This window comes from Zeus faber (genome assembly GCF_960531495.2).
Source record: "Zeus faber genome assembly, chromosome: 18".
NCBI classification, from domain to species: Eukaryota; Metazoa; Chordata; class Actinopteri; order Zeiformes; family Zeidae; genus Zeus; species Zeus faber.
This window is the reverse complement of record NC_137210.1, coordinates 8,664,433-8,688,107: the sequence shown is the minus strand read 5'-3', so window position 1 is coordinate 8,688,107 and position 23,675 is coordinate 8,664,433. Positions and strand designations below refer to the sequence as shown.

At 41.4% G+C, this 23,675-nt stretch overlaps 1 protein-coding gene across 1 annotated transcript; it reads right to left on the bottom strand.

The window, feature by feature from the left end:
- Positions 1–870: 870 nt before the first annotated feature.
- On the bottom strand, positions 871–21,653 carry slc15a2 (solute carrier family 15 member 2; the record flags this gene model as incomplete). Its single annotated transcript, XM_080019537.1, has 22 exons — positions 871–1,925; positions 4,615–4,719; positions 5,121–5,264; positions 5,374–5,473; positions 6,402–6,509; positions 7,740–7,786; positions 8,065–8,226; positions 9,919–10,044; positions 13,384–13,465; positions 13,903–13,991; positions 14,245–14,280; positions 15,012–15,056; positions 15,555–15,644; positions 15,861–15,944; positions 16,306–16,388; positions 17,330–17,407; positions 17,496–17,586; positions 18,037–18,136; positions 18,246–18,338; positions 18,578–18,719; positions 20,784–20,871; positions 21,645–21,653. The coding sequence occupies 22 exons, from the start codon at positions 21,651–21,653 to the stop codon at positions 1,716–1,718; spliced, it is 2,112 nt and encodes a 703-aa protein (XP_079875663.1). The 3' UTR covers positions 871–1,715.
- Positions 21,654–23,675: the final 2,022 nt, after the last annotated feature.

Sequence of the window (23,675 nt, the reverse complement as noted above, 5' to 3'; positions counted from 1 at the left end):
ACGCAGATGGGACATCGGAGTGTGAGGGACCGGAACACACCTCAATCACCACCAATGACCTGTTGGAATGCCTGCTGCATCCCCATGTCATTTCACATGTCACTCAGCTGCTACTGGAGAAGCAGAACAGGACCCAAAGGACCACACAAGCATCCTTGTAGTACCATTTATGAATATATATGGACATGTGGATTGCGCTATTATTGATAAATTCAAATGAAAGTCATTGTCATCAGTGCGTATAATAAATGGGGGCCATGAAGTGCATCAGTACTTAAAGTAGACATTAAACACATATTCACATCTTCAATATGCCAAAGGAAGATGGTGTTAAACCGCAATGGTTGAGGAAGAAAGAAGAGGATCAATGTGTGGGTCCTTCCATGAAGATTTTTTTATCTTCCCCTCCTAATCCGAGATCACTTTAAAGGTTTATGGCAGTCAAGTAAGTGTTCACAAAAACATCCTGTTCAAATTCAATCTTAGATACATGGATACATTTTCACAAGATGTGGACATAAATTTTCTTTACAACATTGCCCTGTCATTTGGTAATGAGAAGTGCCACTGAATAGCCAGCAAGCGCAGTTTATAATGGTTAGGTGATTGATGAACTCCGTCTCAAGACTAATGGATGAAGTGAAATTACAGTTATGTTTCCACATCTGTTGTCACATTTTGGAGAAAGTTAGGATGGTCTAATGAACTTGTATAATAAATATATATTATTATATAATCATTGCTATATTTACAGGGAATTAGTTTGACAAAAAATTATGGTGCAAAAGTTTTTCATGAAAAGAAATTGACACATTTTATGAACAAAATGCAATTTTTAATTTTTATAAAAACCTGATTTAGTACAGCATGTGTCAGACATAAAAATCTATGAACATAAATTGATTTGGAGCAGTAATGAGTATACTGTACTAGGAGTACAATACTGAGTACTACTGTATTTTTTATACAATTTTCCAATCGCTATGTTAACGTGTTCTTTCAAAGGCGATTCTTAGCCATTTGATTATAGTATTCACAGAGATTTAAAGAAACTAACATTTTGAGTTTATTCAACATTTTAAAATGACTTGTGATAGCATTGTTTAATTGTTTTCAAACCCAAACAATATACTTTAAGTTGTGCACATTATTAAAGTGTCATGATAAATATGGTTTCTATATGTGCAGGTGGTAGATTGTGCTGGCATTTAGATGAGTCAAAATACAAAAATGTCTTCTCAGACATATATGAGGGTATCTGTAGGTATCTGCTCATTTAAACTGACATTTTAAGACCACTATATGAAAGTGAAGGCCATTTTCAAATACAAAAAAAGTATGTAATATTCTATCCATTTGCTATATGAGGTGAAATGACATTGGTTATATTTTCTTTTACAACAGTATTGATCCGGTATGACCATGAATTTGCATATGCGAACATTAACAACTCTAGATAAGTTTGTGCCACAAACTAATTTAAACTTTTGGAAGACTGTTAAACAGGACACCGATACCCAAAGTAAACACTACTGACAAACTGCTAATACCCAACTGTTGGATCTTAACATGTAAACTTCACCAATTAAGTAATACCAATTATCCTTAAAAATACCGTTGATTAAAACAGGACGTTTTCACAGTGGCCACCAGGCAAACCGTTCTGATCACATTAAAATGTTTGTAGCAAAGCAGAAATCTGAGGTGGGATACATTTACAGTTTTGTGCTTTTTTCGATACCGTTCAGGTTTGTCTCCTCCTTATGTATTTTCTTCAGCTCACCCTCATCTTCTGCCTTCATGGAGTCTTCCAGGTAGACTTTGGCAAGCTGCTCCTCGTCAACGTAGGTGTAGAAGTGGGCCATGATGGAGAAAAAGATGCAGACCCCTAGCAACAGGACCGCAAACAGCACAAACTCTGCCCACTGAAATGAAATTAGGCGTAGCCTAAAATTACTGCATGTAGAGGGAACAATGCTATTCTGTTATTAGGGGTCCAGCCCGCAGGGCTGAAACCCTATTATTTTTGTTCAGACTTCTATAATTATTATTTTTCTCCTTGGGATTTTGAAGTGTATGGCACACAGCAACCGCCAAACCCACAGACATGTGAGTGTGCCCCCAAGTGTTGAATTCAGGGCAGTTCACACATTTTGTGGTCCAAGTTTGATCCACATAGATCTATATTTGGAGCAGAAATTAGTGAAAAGCCAATCATCGAATTTGTTATATACAGTATGCGCAAGTTGAGGCTCTGGGGGGTACTTTCTCCTGGGATGAGGTGTGCGTTGCGCTGCGGTCTAAGCTCCATTGGTGTGTATTGGATGCTTCACGCAGGATCTGAGCTTGGTCGAGACTAGGGGTGGGACAAAATATCGATACTGGAATACAGTATATCATGATACTGAAATACCAAGATCATTCACATTCTAAATGGAATGATACACATTTTTGAAAAGGTCTCACCTTGTAGATTATGTAAGTTTGGATTATTTCAGAGGACCCTAAAGTGCAATATTGATGTTCGAACCACGACCAGAGGTCTCCTTTGAAACCCTATATCTCCTATATCGTCAAGTGTAACAGCGACGTCTCTGATTGTTGGAGCTCACTGAAGGGCTGATGGGTACACAAGCGCACAAACACTGATATTTATATCCAGTTAAATTGTTCCTATGAATGAAATTCATACTGAGGGTATGACCCTATACCTATTCTCGCCCATCCTTAAATTTAATAGACCATTCTAGGGCTGAACAATTAATCAAATTCAAACCAACATCACAATGTGATAGAACGCAATTTACAAATCGCAAAGGCTGCGATTTTTTTAGGATATACAATCTAACCAATAGGGCTGTGAACATTGGCCAAAAATCACATTTGAATATTCCTTCTGAAAAAAAAAATGTAAGTTTGAATATATTAGAACATCTATTGCAATATTAAAAAGTTACAATGGACCAACTTTTGGGCTGTGTCTGCCCCTGCCTCCACCTCCAAAAAATTGAAAAGAAAAAAAACCACCTAATTAAGGGATTGTTTTAACCGAACCTTCGCGCTGCCCCCCCTGTGTGCGCTGTGTCGGGCGTGTGCTGCTGGCAGAGCCCAGAACACCTGAAGAGTCCGGACGGAGCCTCCTCCAGAACACTGCGTCTGTTTGTTTGTTTTTAACGATTTTCTAATGTAATGAACATAAAGCTGTCCCAGCTCCTGCAGGGACAAAAGAAATTTGCACACGGAGTGGTGCACGGACAAAGCTCATTGACTTGCTGCACATAGACGATGTATGCAGATGTATGCGTGCAACATTTTTAGAATAAACAATACATTTCTGCTGAAATACTGCACTTTTTTTTTTCAAATGTTAATTTTCAGATTCTAACGATTAAAGGGCTTGAAGTTAAATCAATCAGTCATATTCTAATGTGATTGAAGGTTTTTCTTTTTACAATTCAATCGTTAAATAAAGATATGTTGTTCATCTCAATTCAGGCATCAATTCATCTCATTTCATCATAACACGTAGGCCTGGCCTACAAGAAAGAGCAGTTTATATGTTGACTGTATCCACTGTTGTGTTGGTCATACTATATAATGATTTATCGCTTGTGTTGACTGAATAATACAGAAGTAAAAAAAGTGCATACTAAATCGCAATCGCAATATTGGTCTCAAAAAATCACAATCAGCTTATTTTCCCAAATAGTTCAGCCCTAGACCATTCAGAGAAAAAGCTAAACCAGTATCCTGCTCCTCTTGGGGTACTGTTTTAAATCTCCCCAATGAAATTAATTAGTTTAAATTTCGTTATGTGTAGCACGGAAAAAGTCGGACAATTGTACTCAGGGACACGATTCAATAGATTCATTTTTGTGACTATGAGCACGAAAAAGCGTGAGACCGAGTTGTAACTGCAGCGATATTTGTAATTGGTGGCACGGTGGCGCAGTGCACTGCACTGCTGCCTCACAGCAAGAAGGTCCTGGGTTCGATTCCCGCCTGGGGCGCTGTTGGCACCGTGCTCCGACGGGTTATCTCCCATTAGGAGCCTTTCTGTGTGGAGTTTGCATGTTCTCCCCGTGCTCACATCGGGTTTCCTCCACCTCACGTCTGTAAGGACCCCCACCAAAAACATGCACCCATCGTCTGACCAGCGATGGACACTTATCACTTGGTCCCTGGGCGCGTCCACGTATGCTGGCTGTGCCCCGGAGGAAGGACAAGCCAGGATGGGTCAAATGCAGAGGATCCATTTCACCAGCCACCAAAGTGTGTGTGTGCAAGCATGTGTTGTGGTGTGTTGCGTGACCAATAAAGACTGTTTCTTCTAATTGTATTTGTATTCATCCAAATCAGTCATCCAACAGGAACCAAAGTCAACATTAAGGTTTGTTTTTCTCAAGTGGAAAGTGGAAAGGCTTCTAATGTTGTATAATGATGTGCATACAATATTATTTTCCAAATGATTCATTTTGTTTAAAAAAATGGTGTCTTTCAAATCACCTCTATAAGATAAGATAAGATATTGAGATATTGATGGTAGTTGTATATTTATACTGTATATGCAAGGGATATTTTTAAAAACCTCCCACAATTTCACAGATATCTCACCTGATCAAGCCCGGCCCCCTCTGCCACAATCAGTACTATGATGTTTCCAAAGGCGACGGTGAGCAGCCAACCGGCTTGCAGCACAGACTTCATATTTGCCGGAGCCTGAGATGATGGGGAGGAGGGAGGAGAGGTAGCACTGTGTAAATTGTATTTGAGTAAATAAAGTTGTCCCAGACGCCAACGAACCGCGTTTCAGAAAGTTAGAAAGCCACTACTTCTCAGATAATGTCCAACACAGCTATTACTACTGATGCAGGGATGTTCAGAAGCTGTGGTTGTTCCACCAACATGGGTAGTCTTTGAGTGTCAAGCAGACCAGCCTGTAAGACCAGACTGCCAGTCTCTTAATTTGAAATGCAAAAGGGTCTGTTTTGCATTGTGTACTTGTACTATCTTTGTAATAAAACCACCGTTGATAATGAAAATGATATATGATTTCTCTCACAGATCTAAAGAACAGAATATAGCGGAGATACTCTAGTTTTGTTTGTATTGGGACAAACCTGTGAGTAGGAGAACTCCAGGCCAGTAATGGAGAACATCACCTCCCCGGCTGTGATGAGGACGTATTGTGGGATCTGCCAAGCGATGTTTATGTTGTTGGCCTTCACATCCACCATCCTGCGGGCCACAATCCTACCCCCTTCCTAACAACGCAGGTGGAGGCTGTAACTAGCTGCATCTTGTGCACCCTGCTAATGGATATCCAGTTTGACGTGATTAATGATTCAAGATATCTCAGATCTATTAACTCACCTCCATGAGAACGAACGTATAGGAAGCTCCAAAGTTGATCAGACCCAGGTCGAGGGAAGGGCACTTGTTTGATGACGACTCACAGCTGACTTCTGGGTATCTAGCGAACAGCATAGATTAACACTCTAAAGCCAAACTAGTTTAGTCCCAGGAACTTTATTTCCGGGAACTAAAAGGTTTCTTCAGCGCGATGTTGTCTGCGTTTCCACCGCGGTCTAAAGACCCTTGAAGATGTATGACAGACGTATGAAAAAGCGAAAGCTTTTTTTACACATCCTGTTTGCGCACGACTATAGAGCAAACTGCTCGACTCCAGTTCAGTAAGTGGCAGTGATGCCGAAGACCATATACCAACAACAAGAATAAAATTGGATTGCTCAGGAGGTAGTACCAAGCCGCGAACTACCCAAAGTTCTCGGAAGTTTTAGTTTTAGAACTAAAAGGTTCCTTCAGCCCATTGTCTGCGTTTCCACCGCGGTCTAAAGACCCATAAAGATTATGCTAATTGGTCTGTGGACGTCTCACTTTGGCTGTCTTTCGTCATCAAAATCATTCTTCTTGTTGGTGTATAGTCGTCTGCATTAGCGTCACCTACTGGACTGCAGTGGCACGGTTTGTTGTATGGTCACACGCAAATATGACGTGTATAAACAGCCATCGCTTTTTCATACGTCAGCGGACTTATTTGCGTAATCTTTGCGAGTCTTTAGCAGACAACAGAGGGCTGAAGGAACCTTTTCGTTCATGAAAAAAAGTTCCTGTGACTAAACGTTCCGGGTACTTTTGGTGGACACGCTACTTGAGTTCCTCCAAAGGTTCCTAGTTCCTGGGGAGAGTTCCCGCAGTGGACATATACATAAACATATCTGTGTTAGCAGATGGATTTAAATATATAATGTTAACTAAAGATAGCCTGTTGACTCATCCAGAGCTCGGTGCTTTTTAAAAATTATTATGAAGGAGCTTGAGGCTGACTCAAGCAGCCGTCTATACTTTACGGGTTATTTATTAAGCTTGTTCATACTTACCTATTCCTTTCAACTGTCTTGTAAGGAGAGACATCGTAGCCCGCAGGGATGTCGAAGCCCACATCCCCAACAGTTAGGCTTATGGCCTCAAGCTGCGTGTTAATGAACCTGTGTAGGATACCAATTAGGTTTGCTTGCAAAATATTGATACATTTCCATCTGTCGATTAGGGATGCAACGGTACACGGTATGTTATCGAACTGTTCGGTACGCCGCCTACGGTTCAATACGCACACATGAGCCGTGGTATTACAATATCACGGTAGAAGTCGCGTAGGCTTATCGTACGAGCGCGGTGTGCCATAAGTGCTGCTTCCTATTGAATCCACTGCTGCAGCTCCACCGGACACATCAGCCACACGGAACCGCAGCAGCATTTCTCTATTTTTGCGCGAGAGATCTATTTTTTTCAACTGCTCGCGGCTATGCAGCCTTTTCCATAGAGACATGAGATAAAACTACATAGAAATGTTTGAGTAAAGGCTGCAAATTAATCAACGTGTCCAGTCGGAAAATAACCCTTTGAATGGCGATGTCCCTCTTAATTATGAACTTCTCTTGAAAGATTCTTTTGAACGGCTCTTTAGTAGGAACGAAGGGAACCGAGTCTCTCTGGGTGATGAGCAGTTCTTTTTATTGTCAAGTTTTATAGTTTTATGTCATGTCGTTTAAGTTGCCGTTTCCTGCCACCGACAAATATTTCCCCTCTATGTAAGAGATATCTTATGGCCCTCCCTCGCCGGGAGAAAAGGAGCGCACCCACTGTCACGTCAGGTTCACATAGCAAAGGCACACATGCACTGTTCTGACTGTGAGTTTTTATAACAATAAGTTATTTTACTATTATCATTTATGTGTGAAAAATACTGTTTATACCGGTTCTACACAAAAACAATGAACAAAAGTACAGTTTTTTAATTTTTTTATTGTGAAACGTTAAAAAAGTATTATAAATTAATAAATAAATAGCGTTAATTATTATTTTAATTATCCACTATTCTGGACAACTCTTCTCCAAACAAATGAATTATGCAAATTATAACAACTCATCAATGAATTTGATCCCCTGCCCCCCTCCTCCCCCCACAGTCATACACAGAGCATTACACAAGTCATTTGTGGCAGACTACTATAATGAAAAAATACACCTTTTAACACCTTTTAAATTTTTTTGAAAGATTTTGTTAAACATAAAGATACACACACACACACACACACACACACACACACACACACACACACACACACACACACACACACACACACACACACACACACACACACACATATATATATCTCATGTCATAGGATAAAATCTGTTCTCAGCACAATATTTACCTCACAAAAGCATTCCCGTTTCCATCTTTGTTAATGTGGTCCTCCACCTGGATCATCATGAACACAACAGAATTCATGACGGAGAGATGTCAGTTTTAGGAATTATGTAAAAAAAATTCCAATAGGCTCTGCTGTTATCAGAGCATTGTCCCTGAATTATACAGTACAACACATCATACAACATTACTTTTTGCCTTTCAAAATGCTGGGGAGTACAGATCCGAGCACCCAGATCCAATACCCTATAGAGTAGACCACTTAAAGGGATTTAATAACTACAGATCCATGTCAGTATGATTTGTACAAGTGATGTATTCACACTCACAAGTTTGCACTGGATTCCACTGGCGCCCGGGTACAAGATGAGACTGTATGCTTTCTGTTCATTTAACCTCTGGTTACACTCTGAGGTCGTGTTGCTTTCTACCATAATAGTCAGGTTCTTGCTTGCCCCCCCCAGGAGCAGCTTTGCATATTCTGAAGGGTCCTAACAAACACAGGATAAAAAGTTTGTCATGCGTCACCCACTCTGGCCTATCAATGCATCGTATTAAATTTCCAAGTTCCTAATCATTTTTAGTAAAACCTATGAGTTTTTTGTCTGCTAGACTTCTTTGATTTGGCAAACACAAGATAGGAGCGGTTTGTACAGAATGCTTATTCAAATGCTCCCTAAAGACATGCATTGCCTTGATTGACGTTTACTCATACCAATAGTCCAAAAAAGAATGAAACTAGGCGAACAAGTCTTACACAGAAGCAAACCTGCCAACCTTGGGAAAATATACCGGAGAGTACCACAATAGTGTGACAGGGAGTCTTTGAGGCGTTTGAGTTACTGCAGCTGAATGACTCCATCAGTTATTCACACCGTAGCTGTCTGGTAATGAGGCTCATCACATTGTATGCAAGCCACTACAGCTAACTATATACAATAATAATATCATTAGTATATACCCCCTAACATGCATCATGTTTACCAACTAGAGATGCATCGATTGCAATTTTCTTGGCAGATTCTGATTTCAGATTGTATTAAAGTCTGACCTGCAGATTTGAATGTTTGCCGATTGTGATTTTCATTCAATTGCGTGTTCATAATAAAATAACTTTTATTTTGTAATCCGATCATTATGAGTTTATATCCGTCATCTGTGAAATCAAATTATAACTTTTTAATTTTGTCTCATTGAGTATATCTGCTGTACGTCAATGTAAAATACACTGTGTGATCTGATCACGCTCATGCTGCACATACAGACTACCACTGCAATTTTCAGCTACCACAATAGTGATATTTCTGATTTTGATACTGTTTATTATTGTTCATTATTCACTATGGAACAATAATAGAACATGGGACTGTCACCAAGTTTCAGTATAATTCAACCTGTAACACTCACTGAGTTTTAGTAGGACCCAACATATAACTAACATGGAAATGTGTAGTTCAAACTTTAAATGAAAGTCTCTTTCACTTTAAGTGCAAATATACATTTCTATTATATTTGGAGCTCTGACAGTGATAGAAATGCAGTCTGCACAAATTTGAAATATTATGTATCGCAGAAAATATATCCTATCAGCCGGTCACCGGTCGTGGCTGATCGATCGGTGCATCTCACGTTTTATATGCTAACATAACGTCACATTTTTGTGTTTGATTATTACTACCCCACTTCCCATTTTACCTCAGCATTTAGCCTAAAAAATGCCTGCAGGTTGGCAGGGCGACAGAAGCTTTAAGAACTAAAGAAATCTGTAATAAAAAAGATCAATACCAGAGTATAAAGGCTTGCCCTGTGTCCGAGATGATTCAAGATTCAAGAGGTTTATTCCTCACATACATATACATACTTTCATACATATATGCAGTGAAATGTCAACTGGAGCGCTGGCGCAGGCGACCGCAAGGGGTGGCGCCACTATCGCCACACGATGACGTACTACACACGTGTTCATACTTTCATAACATTCTTTACGATGTAAGAAAAACGAAAGATGGCTTCTTGCACATAGTCGTAAGTCATCATATTCCCATCCCACTTTTACAGGTGTCTTGCCCTCGCAATGCAATATGGGAAACACTACTGTTTCAGACATACTAAGCTCTTTCACATCTGCATTTGGCGGAGTAAATAGTGTGCTAGTTGGGTTCCTATGCTACAGGGTGGTTTACCTGGAGGTGTGGGATTGGCTCTTGTAACAGGTCAGTGTCAGGAACCTTTAGAATGACCTCCCTCTCAGCCAGGTTAAAAACCTGCAACAGACACTCCCCGTGGCCTGCAGGCTCCACCACTGTTTTCTATTGGCCAGGGAAGGAGGGCAGAGGGTGATATTAAAGAATGCACACATGCTCATACATGTCCACTAAAGCTGTAAATTTACAAGAATTTTATGATAAAATATGCATCACAATACAGGGGTAAAAAGTTGATATATACATTTGGATACTATTAATATAGAGATATGTGTTTTGCTGTCATGAGTTGAGATGTCTTCAAAAACACAATACGTCACAAACACAACAAATCCAAGTCTGTATTACAATGTTAATGTAATACATTCAATTATTAGGAAAGAAATAGTATAGCAGTACTATTAAACATTTCACTTGTGAAACAGCCGACAACAGTAGGTTGTTTCATAAGTTAAATGTCTAGTTAAGTTTGTAACAGCCTGGTTTATGGTCGCCGCAGCAGCAGTGTCCTTTAGTGTGCGCGCCACAAATTAGGTCATTGCAGTGCTCGCCACAGCGCCACACAGAGATTTTGCACGAGAGCGCACCTCCCAAATTTTGGAAGTCCCCACTATGCGCTTTAGGTAATTTTTGTTTGAAGCGGTCCTCAGGTACAATCTGTACAATCCGTCCATGCCTGACCACAACAATAACCAGATGGCGTTGAGTTAAGGAAAGGACATAGCGCTGTCTCTGTCCAAAGATTTGGACTGTTGTAATACCTCGGGACTTCTTCATCAAATTTAAACCACCAACAAACTCATGACTATAAAACCTGCACTGACTAAAATAAATATACATTGAAATATACAGTGGAGTTTGCGTGGCCGCTGCCTGGCTGCTGCACCTCTGCGTTGATCTGGTTGTGCTTCGCCTATCTCTCCCAGTGCCAGAACTGAAGTCATCCATGTTTCCTGCGCTGAACGCACTCGGCTACATGGATGGGCGCTTGGGGCTTGCAGCCGGGTGGGGCATCTGGCCAGTTGCAGTATGGTGGGCTTGCCTTTGCGCGGGGCATTGGTCGGCGTGGGGACGCGGGGTGTCAGTCTGTCAGCGACGTTTCTATGTTTACATTTTCCATGTACATGTAGTTGTTTGTTTCTATGTTTATTTGTCTCACCTGCGGTGACAAAGTCTGGGTTATGTCTGATTGAGTGGTATGTGTGAACAGAGCAGGTAATTGTCCGGATCATTCATAGCGAGCGGCGTGTCATGTGTTGATGACGTCTCTATCATGCGCCAGTTATTTACCTTCAGCGTACCTGATGCGTACTCTGATACATGTTGTCATTTGACGATTCTATGTTTACATTTTTCCATGTACATGTAGTTGTTTGGTTCTATGTTTATTTGTCTCACCCACGGTGATTCTCCCCCTCTTGGAGTAGTGATTAGTTGTTTATAGACGAAAAACATGGTAGATAGTTCTTCAAAGAGTGGGATTGGTAGCGGTTCTATGGAACAAAAGTCCAATATCGGGACCTGATTTCCTGACATTGTCCGGATTTGTCTTTTCACACATGTAACTAAAAAACGGAGACTGTCCGTGTCACACGAGTTTAAACTACCTGGAAATAATCAGTTTGATTTAGACGAGGGCGGAGCCTGGGTACAGCATGCAAGAGGCAGGATGTGACGTAATACAGCTCACCCAAGAGGGCGGACGAGTCTACAGACTTATCAGGAGTTGGTTTTTTTTATGGTTGATACTCCATGCATTTGGACGTATCCGCAATATAAACGAGAGGGAAAGGAAAGGAATAATAAAGAAAGTAGAAAGGAGTATGCAGCAGGTACGCCGAAGGTAAACAACTGGCGCATTATAGAGACGTCATCAACACACGTCACGCCCACTCGCTCGCTGTGAATGATCCGGACAATTACCTGCTCTGTTCACACATACCGCTCAATCAGACATAACCCGGACTTTGTACTAGGGTGCTGGCTGTGTAAAGTCCGGGTAATGTCCGGGTCAAATGATTTGGACATTTGCGTTCACATATACAGCTTATCCGGGAAATGTCCGAATGATTTCAGGTTTACAGTGCAGGTGTGAAAGCAGCTTAACTCTGTCCTAAATGCAATGGCGTACAAATACTCTGTGTTGTATGCCCAGCATGCTGACAGCACAGGTTAAAAAATGTTAATTAAATTAAATAAATATACATACCTTTAACACTGTCTATTTGAATATTAATGTTCTTTTCTAGTTATTCAGATCCTTCCCCAGGACTTCTTTGTAATGTTTACAGCCGTTCTTTCAGTTTCCCCTGGTGGTTTGTGCACAGCGTCACCTGTCTTTCAGGAGAATATCGCCACAGCATCTACACATCAATACGCAGCTATACTGTATGCACTGATCAGCCGCAACATTAAAACCACTACTAATTACAGCTAATATTGTGTAGTTCCTCCTCATGCAACCAAAACACCTCTGACATGTCGAGGCATGGCCTCCACAAGACCTCTGAATATGTCCTGTGGTTTCTGGCCCCAAGACATTAGCAGCAGATCCTTTAAGTCCTGTAAGTTGCGAGGTGGGGCCCTATGGACCGGGCTGGTTGTTCCAGCACATCCCACAGACACTCAATAAGATCAGTCTCTAACACCGGCTATCCGCATGATGTAGAAGAAAACGTGATTCATCAGAGCAGGCCACCGTCTTTTATTGCTCCATGGACAGGGGTCAGCATGGGCACTCTGACAAGTCTGCGGCTATGCAGCCCCATCGCAGCAAGCTGTGATGCACTGTGTGTTCTTACACCTTTCTATCATAGCCAAAATTAACTTTTTCAGCAATTTGTGCTACAGAGAGTACAGCTCTCCTGTGGGATTGGCGCAGACGTGCTAGTTGCTCCCCACGCGCATCAATGAGCAGATGACCCTGTCGCCAGTTCACCAGTTGGTAGGTACTATTACTAACCACTGCATACTGGGAACACCCCACAGGACCTGCTGTTTTGGAAATTCTCTGATCCAGTCGTCTAGCCATCACAATTTTGCTCAGATCCTTACACTTGCCCACTTTTTCTTCTTCCAACACATCAACTTCAAGAACTGACTCTTCTCTTGCGGCATAATACATCCCACCCCGTGACAGGTGCCATTGGAACGAGATGATCAATGTTATTGACTTCACCTGTCAGTGGTTTTAATGTTGTGGCTGATCGGTGTATGCTTGTGCTCTCTGGTAGTGAGCGCACCATGAGCCACACGGCTCACTTGCGGCGACTATAACAGAGCCTTTAGTAATTCAATGGCGATGCACACATCAGGTTGCTCCATTTCTATCTTTGTTACTTTGTCAATTGTGTGTGACCCGCAGAAACAGACGTCACCAACACAATGTATTTCCTGAGGTATATACTTTAGTGTCACGTCAGAGTCAGTGCTACCCATACGTACCAGAATGTTCACCTCCACCAAGGTGGCTGCCCCAAACGCCAGTGCTGCCAAGACCATACCAGAGGCCATCTTCCTCAGAGGGCTGCGTGGAGACACAGAGGTTATCCAGAGTGAACATTTTTATTGATAAATTAACTGTGTTTGTGAACTATGCTCGAAGTGATTCTCAAGCATTCTTATGGGTCGCACAGGATTCCCGCATCATTTTCCTTTCACCGGTTCCTCTGCATTTTCCTCCATATGAAAGTCCATTACATTGTAGACAGTTGATTCTGTAACTCACATTTTGTAGGATGTGGTCGTTTATATGTTAAATGTACAGTAACATTAAAAAAAAGGTGGCACACACAGTGATGCCAGTGAAGTTATGATACTTAATTGCTCCCTGTATGCCTATGTAGACAATCCTTTAACTGTTAGCGATCTCCAAAACTGGTGAGGTGTGTGCATCGTTTGGCCTATTAGGTATTCATGTCTACATAAACTCCGCAGTCTCCAGTATAGCAGGTGTCTACTCACGTGACGTTGATTCTGCAAAGGCCAATGAGCGGATATATAATAATGTCGAAGATGGGCACAAAGACTAGAATCAACAGAGCGTTCAACATCTAGAGAACACAGAGGAGAACAACACAGCCGTAAATGATATTATAAAATAACCGTAAAATCATAAAGGCTGGAGTTAAACATGGATTAAGGGGCAATCGCAGAGATTTCGTTTTTATAATATCGGTTCAGGGATCGCAGTTTGGCAGAGAAGCAAAGTTGTAAAGTGGTACTGTGTTCTATGACACACCGGAAGAAAAGATTTGTCCAAACTGGAAATCAGTTGAAGTACGAAAGAGGCTGCAAGAGCCGTACCTGCATTTGGTCAGGCTTCACGATAAAAGAATCTCCCTGTGCGGAAAGAAAGAAAGAAAAATGAATAATGATTCACTCCACAGGAGCACCATTTAGACTCCTTTGTTTAACAGGGTAATATGAGTTTTTTCACTTAATCATAATGAAGGTATTGAGCCATCTCTTATCAGGCACATAACTGATGTTATAAAGTAAAATAGAAATACCGGGAAGGGGAGAATGTTATGCAATTTGATGAGTGAAGATATCACAAACCACAAAATGACTATAGAATGAGATCCTGTAAATTTTTATTACAATTGTTTGTCATAAAAAGATTAAGGGTGTGTTCAGGCCTATGCTGTCCGTTTGGCTTGTTCTTTACTTCAAACCGAGCTCTACATCAAATAACCTCACTGAACCGCAAAGATACATATAGTCTTATAGGCTCAAAATCGATAATGACGCAGACAATTTTGTCTAAGAGAAAGACTCAAAGAACATATTATAATGAGGTGAAATGTCAACTTGGGCCAAGTTACATGAAAATTAAAAGTATTCAGACTTTGGCAACAGGAATGGATGCCTGAGAACCAAGCAACAGTTTGTTAAAGGAAAAAAAGGAAAATAAAACACATCTTTGGCTTTGTTTATAATTGATTAAACCATGAACACACTAAAAGAAAGTTGTGACAATTGATCTTTGTTTCCGACGAAAAAGAACAAGCTATAGGAGTGATGGCAGGCCATCACCTTAAAAACACAAATGCACCAAAGCACATCCTTACAAGAGCCATGTCCATCCTTGTGGCTTGCAGTGTCCAGCGGGAACCCTGTGATATTGAAGAGTAGAATATGTTGTTAGTACGCTCACTGCTTTTTTATTAGGGCAACAGCTTCACACACAAGTAAGACAATTTACCCTGAAAACACAACAGGCCTCTTTGCTTTCCTCGACTGGAGGGGGCCCAAATAAGTAGATTTCTTTACTGTTGACAGAGGGTGAGAAATGTTTACTTCCTGTATAGTGTATCCCCACCCCCTACCTTTTCAGATAGGACGCCCAGGAAATGTCTGGAATTCTTGGAATGTTTAATGTGCTTCAGGTTCCCTCAAATCAGAAGCTTGTGTATTGGGGTTGCGTCAACGAGAGAGAAAACAGCTAATTCGGCTTGACTTGGGAAATGGAAATGGGACTATATAAAATAAAGCCTACTTAAAACACATACAAAGACATTTACGCATGTGTGTCTGTTTTATGTGTTTGAAATATGACCTTGGTTTTTAATTACAGCAGCACTAGCACAAAGTCCATTTGTCTCGTGATATACCTGCTGATCAAACAGGGCCCAGAACATGGGCAGCGGGATGTAGAGCGTCAGAACCCTCAGAACCATCTTGATCTCCTGGATCAGACGCTTCTGCTCAAACACACAGAATCACAATCGACAGGTTACGAGCAGCGCAAAAGACCAAAAATACCTCATTATTATTAACAAGCTCTTCAATTATGTAAAGCATCTTGAAAGGAGCCTCCGTGTTCACTCGGCTGGGACAGTTTAAAAGTTCTTCCATGGAGATAATGCAACGGTGAGACCTTACATTCAGGTGGAGGGTGTAGTATATAAGCAGCATACCGAGTACTTCTCCTCAGCCCAGTCCAGCCAGTGGTTCCTTTGCACGTCATGCTTGGATCTTCTCCAGCGGTTTGTGATCGCATACTGCAGCCGAAAATGTAGAGAATGGCGGCCGAGTAAAGTTATTTGAGTCTGTGATTCAGTCGGTGTACAGCTTTTGTTTTGGGGGGAAAAAAACCTTTGTAAAAAAAAAAACTTTCTCAGAACATGGGCCAACCAATGCCTCAATTTGATGCTGCAAACCCTACGCTCTATTGAGACACATGCTTTGAACACAATCTGTTTTTATGGTTTTATTGTTTTATCTTTTTCGATATAAAGGAAGTCTGTGTGTTTTTTAAGTTATTGCTCTTTGCAATAACTCTATTGCATTTTGCTTTCAGGAGAAATGCCAGACTTGTGTAGTCTTCTTCCCTTGGTCCCTTCGATACAACATATGACTCACCACAATGCACTTGCAGACCTCAGAAAGGATATTTCCCACTGGTGGATTCTTCTTGTACATCCCACTGCCAGCGATGAATACAACTGCAAAATACATGGATACATAGATGTCATATCTTATCTCAGGAGAGTAATGGTCATGATTTGTGGCAGGGATGGTTCGCTCTGAATTACTGAAACAACTGCTCTAGGCCTGCGGTAAAGATTTATGAGAAACACAATAAGGATACGCCAACAGCAACCCAGTTAGCCAAGTCGCCCTGGTGGCTCGCGCATCCTGAAAATATAGACTGGAATCGGCTGGGACCACACAACTCCATATCATCACAACTTTTAGGTACCAATTCAAGGTACCACAATGTTGCAATTATTCTGATACAAGCATTGCAATTTGGGGAAAAAAACGTTCCCTTCTCGACACTAGACACTTGCCAACACAGAACAGACATTACAGAAATAAAAAAATAAAATAACTATAACTTTATAGTTATATTATGCCTATGTATGACTCTCATATAAAACAAATATAATGTGCAGTGACACACTATCTTTTTTTCCCTCCTCCGAAGTCACCTGCCGCTCTTGCTTGAAAACACAGTGTGTTTTGATAATGCACGGTCCGCTCTAGCTCTGGTTGAGTCAGTCAACCATGAATCCCAAAAGGATCAAGAAGGGCCGGGATTCAGAGGTGGTCAGCAGAAAGGAGTAAGTGATTGTCATGACAAACCTGATGACTTTTGTTAAACAGAGCAAGTCAGAACGGCAAGGCTTACATTGCCACGGAGCCAGACTGACTACAGGAGCAGGTTAGATATTAATGCTAGTAAACACTCAAAGAAATGTGAGTAATGGTTAACGCACTCCTTCCTGAAAGCATGCGATTGGAATGCTTTTGAAACAATGATATGCCCAGATTCCCCAGAAAAAACATGCACATAGCACTCGTCAAAATACATTTAATTTAACCTCCAAACCTTATCTATGACTGCCAAAAAAGTTCCCCAAGTAAAAGAGAGGACACTAACCCAAAGCCACAATCATCAGTGCTGCAGGAACCCCAAAGGCCAACGCGTAGCACTGGCCACCAAAACATGTGACATCACCTAAAGGATCATACAGGCGAGTTATACGGTCATTTGTGGATTTATTTCTGCATTTTGAACTTAACACAATGGGATCATGGACACTGACCTCTAAGAATAGGTGTTATGATAGTCGATAAGACACTCCCAGCATTGATGGACATGTAGAAAATAGAGAAGAATTTCCTCCTCTCCACCACCTGTAGAGAGAAGGCTTACTGGCTTTGGACAACACACAATATTTATATTGTTTCGCGGCAAAGTAACTGTTGTAACAGTTGTTAAATAATTGCAGTTTAAGTAATAAATGACCACATTTTCAATAGATTCTTGATGCAGGATTTTTTTGGTTTGGTTATAATTAATAGGGTTTTTTAGGGAACTATTTAAGGACTAGTTGAGAGCTGAAAGTGCCCTTTGTCTCCCATCAAAGCCAATTCCTATGTGAGGTTTTCATTGTTGTGTCTGGCACAGGTCGTTGCAGAGATGTGGTTCTTGTTATGTTGTCTTATATTTTAAACATTTTCTGGGCAGTTTCTTCATTTATTGTAGAGAACAGCGGAGAGAGAGTAGAGACATATATGGTATGTGCACTTGAGCCACCATGGCGCCCCAAGTTATCTTGTTTTAACAGGATTCTTTGGCCTTACATGCTCCTCATCAAACTGGTCACCTCCAAACGCCGCCACACAGGGCTTGATTCCACCGGTGCCAAATGCAATGAGGATCAGACCTGACATGGACAGAACACTACGACACATACATACACACAAGCACCAAGCATTTGTTAATCATATCTCTTCTGTCTTCCTTTTTGCCGCACTGACCAATACATCCTGACGACCGGGAATAGACTTACATGTGCATAGTGGTGTCCCCCACCGTAGGAATGGCCCCGACGGACTTGATGACATGGCCAATGACATAAACAATTGACAAGTAGATGATGGTCCTGGAAGGGGAAACTTTTAATCACTACATTCAGTTCTGCATCAGAAATTGGCCTACACAAGAACTTCAGTTTGTATGCAGAACTCTCTGTATAAACTCCTATTTTTTAAAACAGAGTTCCACTTCCATCAGTTGCATGCATGAGGTTAATTCACACATGAGAAATAGTCACAGACGGCATGACAGATGCTATTTATTTTCCATATTTGGGAGTTAAGAGAGAAAAATGTGGGGGCTCACTTGAACTTGCCCAACCAGGAGTCAGCAATAAGGGCCCCCAGGACAGGTGTGAAGTAGCAGAGGCTGCTGAAGGCATGGTAGACGGCTGTGGAAAGGTCCTTGTCCCAATGAAGGTAGCTGACAAAGTACAGCGTCAATACCGCTACACATGGACACACAGATGGCAAATGAAAACAACTGTACAGGTACTCCTCAATTAACGACCTGTTGAATGAGGGACGTGCGGCGTGCGCGCTGCATGCGCAGCGTCTCAGCGCCAAGCATCTCATCTCATCACCCTTTATATACTATACACACTGTATATACTATATACACTGTATATACTATGTATACTATATACACTATGTACCAGCCATTCCCAACCTATGGGTATTGCAAGTTGGCTACCAAATCATAGGCAAAACACATAGATATTACTGAAAAAATAAATAGAAAATGATTATTAACAAAAACATTTTTAAATGAAAATAATAATATTTAAAAAAAATAATAATTTCATGGTATTTTCTCTTTAAAACCTTCAAAAATGCATCATCACTGATAGTTATGAACTTATGTTAGAGCGTAGTACGACCAAGCCGGACCACGATCGACGTGCACCTGTACATTTTTGAACTTGCTGTGATAATCAAAATAGATGGTTGGCTCGCATCAGGCACACTGAAAAGGAAAGGCGGACAGTCCCGCCTGTTAAACAAAAAAGAAAGGTTCGGAGAAAGTTTAGCGCCAAATATTTATCATTGGGATTTTTTTGGACAGGCACCGAAGAGGAACCGTTACCGCTGTGCGTGGTGTGCTCAGAGATTTTATCAAACGAAGCTCTGACGCCATGTAAACTGCGCCGTCACCTCGAGACAAAACACCAACAGGACATGTCCAAGCCGCTTGCATTTTTTGATAATAAACTCAAGGAGCATCAGGGCAAGAAGAAAGTCATCGAAACGCCATGTACGGGCACCGAGAACGCAACGGCAGCGGAAGCGTCCTATCGGTCGCCCGACTCATAGCCAAGCCTGATAAGCCGCAAACAAACAGGGAGAATTTAATTCTTCCTGCCACAAAAGAGATAGTGGGGGTAATATTGGGAGAAAAGGCGTGCAAGCCAATCAACCTCATCTCATTGTCTGATAACTCAGTCAAACGCAGGATTGATGAGATGGCAGAGAATGTGTCAGGAGAGCTGATAACGAGCGTGCGAGAGAGCCCTCTCATTACATCAGCCTTCTCATTAGATGAGTTAATATTAATGTGCTCCTGTTACTGTTAGTTTTACATTACGAACGTTGCGTGAAAGTTCTATAAATATAAGGTTGTTTTTAACCCAACTCTTTCTTTGTTTTACCACTACTGCACTGTATGTATGAGAATGCATATGACTGTTAAAATATACGTCCTCTGATAACGCACTGTATTACTTCTGATCGGATGTGGGCCGCGAACACTTCTGAGATTTTCAGGTGGGCGGGAGTCCGAAAAGGTTGGGAACCGCTGCTATATACACTACCTATACTATTTACACTATATACACTATATATACTATATACAATGTATACATCTCATCTCATCATCGCAGTCTGTCAGTATTCACTACACTGGTGTTCCCAATGGCCACGCGCCCTTATTGTGAAATAACACATGTCCTCGCTGAGTGACCAGTTCACTTTACGACCTGAACCTAGGAACGGAACTCGGCCGTTAAGTGTGGAATACTGTACCATGTAATTAGAGCCGTCCAATTCGTTTAGACCATCTCAATTTATTGGCAAGAACAAGTCATTTCCTTGGCATAAATCATTGTCAGAACCATCCTCATACACCCCATTGTATGTGACAAATAATCTCTTCAACTTGAACTTAAACTTGAACAACAATCGTGTTAGTTTGGAACATAAAGTTCAAATGCTTTCACAATCAGCCAATAACATCTTTACCAAGATAAGACTTTATTCATGCCCAGCGGGAAATCAGAAGCCATTGAGACCCGGTCAATTTTACTGTTTCCTGTCGGTATGTATATGTATATATACATGTATGTATATGTATATACTGTATGTATATATGTGTCAACCCTTCATTTCACACATGAACCCGACGAAAGCAGCCCCCTACGGTTAGAAACCACATAGTGTCACCAACTCCAGATAGCCTCTGATCCACACTGATAATGACAGATACTGTTCGTTGCATTGCTGTAGAGGCCGCATACCTTTCATGCCATAGTATGAGAACCGCTCACAGAACTCATTCACCACCACGAAGGCGATGCTGACCGGGTAGTTGGTGCCACACAGTTTCTGGAAGGGGCCACCAAGAGAGGAGAGTATAATATGAGGGTACAGCAAATGTAAGTCCCACTTGGTAACTCCAAGGTGGAGTGGGAGGAATAAAAACGACACGCTCTCTCTCTATCACACACACACACACACACACACACACACACACACACACACACACACACGAAAAATAGCACAAATATACAAGAAAAACACATAAATACATTCAAAACGTCTTTGTGAACCAAGCATTTGTTATTGAATACAGTCGAAGACTTGGCCTTTTAAAACAAATATTGACCATTACATATACGAACAAAAGCAGAAGGAAACCCAGATATCTGCGTTCGTGTGACGCCATCTGCGAGGACGTCACTCTCCAAACGGCGCTGTTCGGACTTACGCCTTTTAATATTACTAAACAGGCTGTGACATCAACCGAAGCGCGACTGGAACAAATCATCAATCTTTTTTTTTTTTTTTTTTTTTTTTGTAACTCACAAAAAGCGACGAGATGGAATATTTCGCCATTTACAACATTTTCAACGTTTATTTTCAACATTTGCCGCGTGAACGCGCGCTGCCTGGAGCGTAGCGTGCCCGCGCGCGGTACGGAAGCTCTAATTAGGACCAAAGGTTCAATTAATTCCAACATGTTTACGATGATAATGATTATGATGACGATGATGATTATTATTGTCATCATAATTATTATAATTATAGTTATTATTATTATTATTATTATTATTATGAATATTATAATTGTTATTATTATTACGCCGAAACTCGGTTACCTTCCCCATGTCTGCTGAGTTTCCCGGTGACTCCTGGATCCCGTTCGTTTACTGTTGCATCGCAGTTTTGATGGCCGTCCTCAAACTCCACCAACACACCTCTAAAAACTTCTCTTCGGGTGAATATTTCACCAAGTGTGCGTTCCACGTGTGACGGAGACACCGCAGCGCGACGCGCTCCAGATCAGTTGCAGTGGCGCTGCAGTTTGTCCCGGAGTGAGAAGGAGTCGCTTGTGGAGCGCTGCCAGGAGTTGGGCTGCCCCGGGGATGCACAATGGAGTTCTTGTTTGGCAAAGGGGGATGGAGCGAGTGTTTCAAGCTGCCTCTTTTTAGGGTGGATGTATGGGTTGTTGTTTTTTTCTAGACCCTGCCCAGTGCCGGACGTGCAGGGACATAATGCGATCGAACTGTGTACAGGCTGCACTCTGATCACACTAAAAGCGCCCTAAACGTGTCGACTTTGTTTGTTTTTTTGTTTTGTTTTTTTTATGAAATTGCATTTCGATTGTTTTTTTTTTTTATGACAGTTCTTTCTCCGTTTATGGTTTTGTTCTTGTCATAATTTTGTTTGCTGTTATTAATATTGTTGTTATTGTTTTTACTATTTGATCACCTTGTATTCATGAGCGGTGCGGTACGTTATTAGGAATCCTTGTTGTTTTTGTTCGGATTTCTATTATTTCCCTTGTCCTTGGTTTTTTCGGGCTAAAAGTGTGTGAAACGCGACAACCGGTTGAGGTCTCGTTGGAGCCGGGACGTCCCAGACATTCAATCTGGATTCAATTGGACCGGAAGTAGCAGAACGTTCGCGCGTCACCGATACGCCACGGTTCTAAAACCTTTGGTCGGGTAGTGGAGAGAGATGAGTTTGTTGAGTAAGATGCTTCGTGACATCGTCATCCAATTCCATATATATCTGCAGGTTGTTGCTCCGGACGTCTATTCGCATCGTGTGGGCTGCATAGACTCCATCGCTCTGTAGTGGTTACAAACTGCACGTGTGTAGGTATCGGTGTCATGTTACCTGCTTGACGTCGACAGGCTGTTCGATTTATGTTTTATCTCTTTTGCTATTTTTGTCAATGAGGGCGTTCTGTTCGGCGTGTCCCTCCTTACTTTGCGGGATTCGAGGAAGTCTTAGCATATAAACCGTGGGAGTCCATGATGCGTTTGATGTACTCGGAACGCAACGGAAAACTAGGATCCGAAAAATTATAAATAATCAGATAAAGACGTCACTCCGTCATTGTTGCCCCACACAGCATCAAACGGTCACGCTTCCATCGCTACGTCATCACTGCCCCACACGGCAGCAAACGGTCGACTGTCCGTAACTGAGAGTGCATCTCTATTTCGATAAGTTCTTGTCTACAGGCAGACATGGACGGGTTTTTTTTTAAAGACAGGAGGGTTGCACTGTGTAGACCACATAGTGGTTGCCCGGCGAGACGAGTCACCAGGAGACCACAGGGAATGTCGTGTTCAACGTAAACTTGGAAAATCGCCCTGCGTTACAGAGAACCCAGGAAACCGCAATATGTAGCAAACAGGACTAAACTGGACCCCCTATATTGCTGCCTGCAGCTATATTTATTATTATTATTATTTATTTTTTTATTATTATTATTATTATTATTATTATTATTATTATTATTATTATTATGACAGCTATGACTGTAATAGCCTACAAACTGGATTTAATTGAAGAGCAGATTGTCAAGTCTATTTTTGATGAAAACTGTTTCTCCAGACAGTTTCCTACTACCAATGAGAAGGTGTAGTATGTAGTATGGTATAGTATAGTATAGCACAATGTTTCTCCTGCAGTACCCTGCAGTACCCTGCAGGGATACTGCAGGGTGTACTCAAAAAAAAAAAAATGTGTTAAATTATATTGGTTATATATGTTTAAAACATACACATACAATGCACGTACAGTACATCATTTATGTTACTTTTTTTTCCCTCAATGCCAGTGAAGGCTAAAAATTCTCAGCTGATAAAAAGATCTTAGAGGGGTAGAGGTAGAGG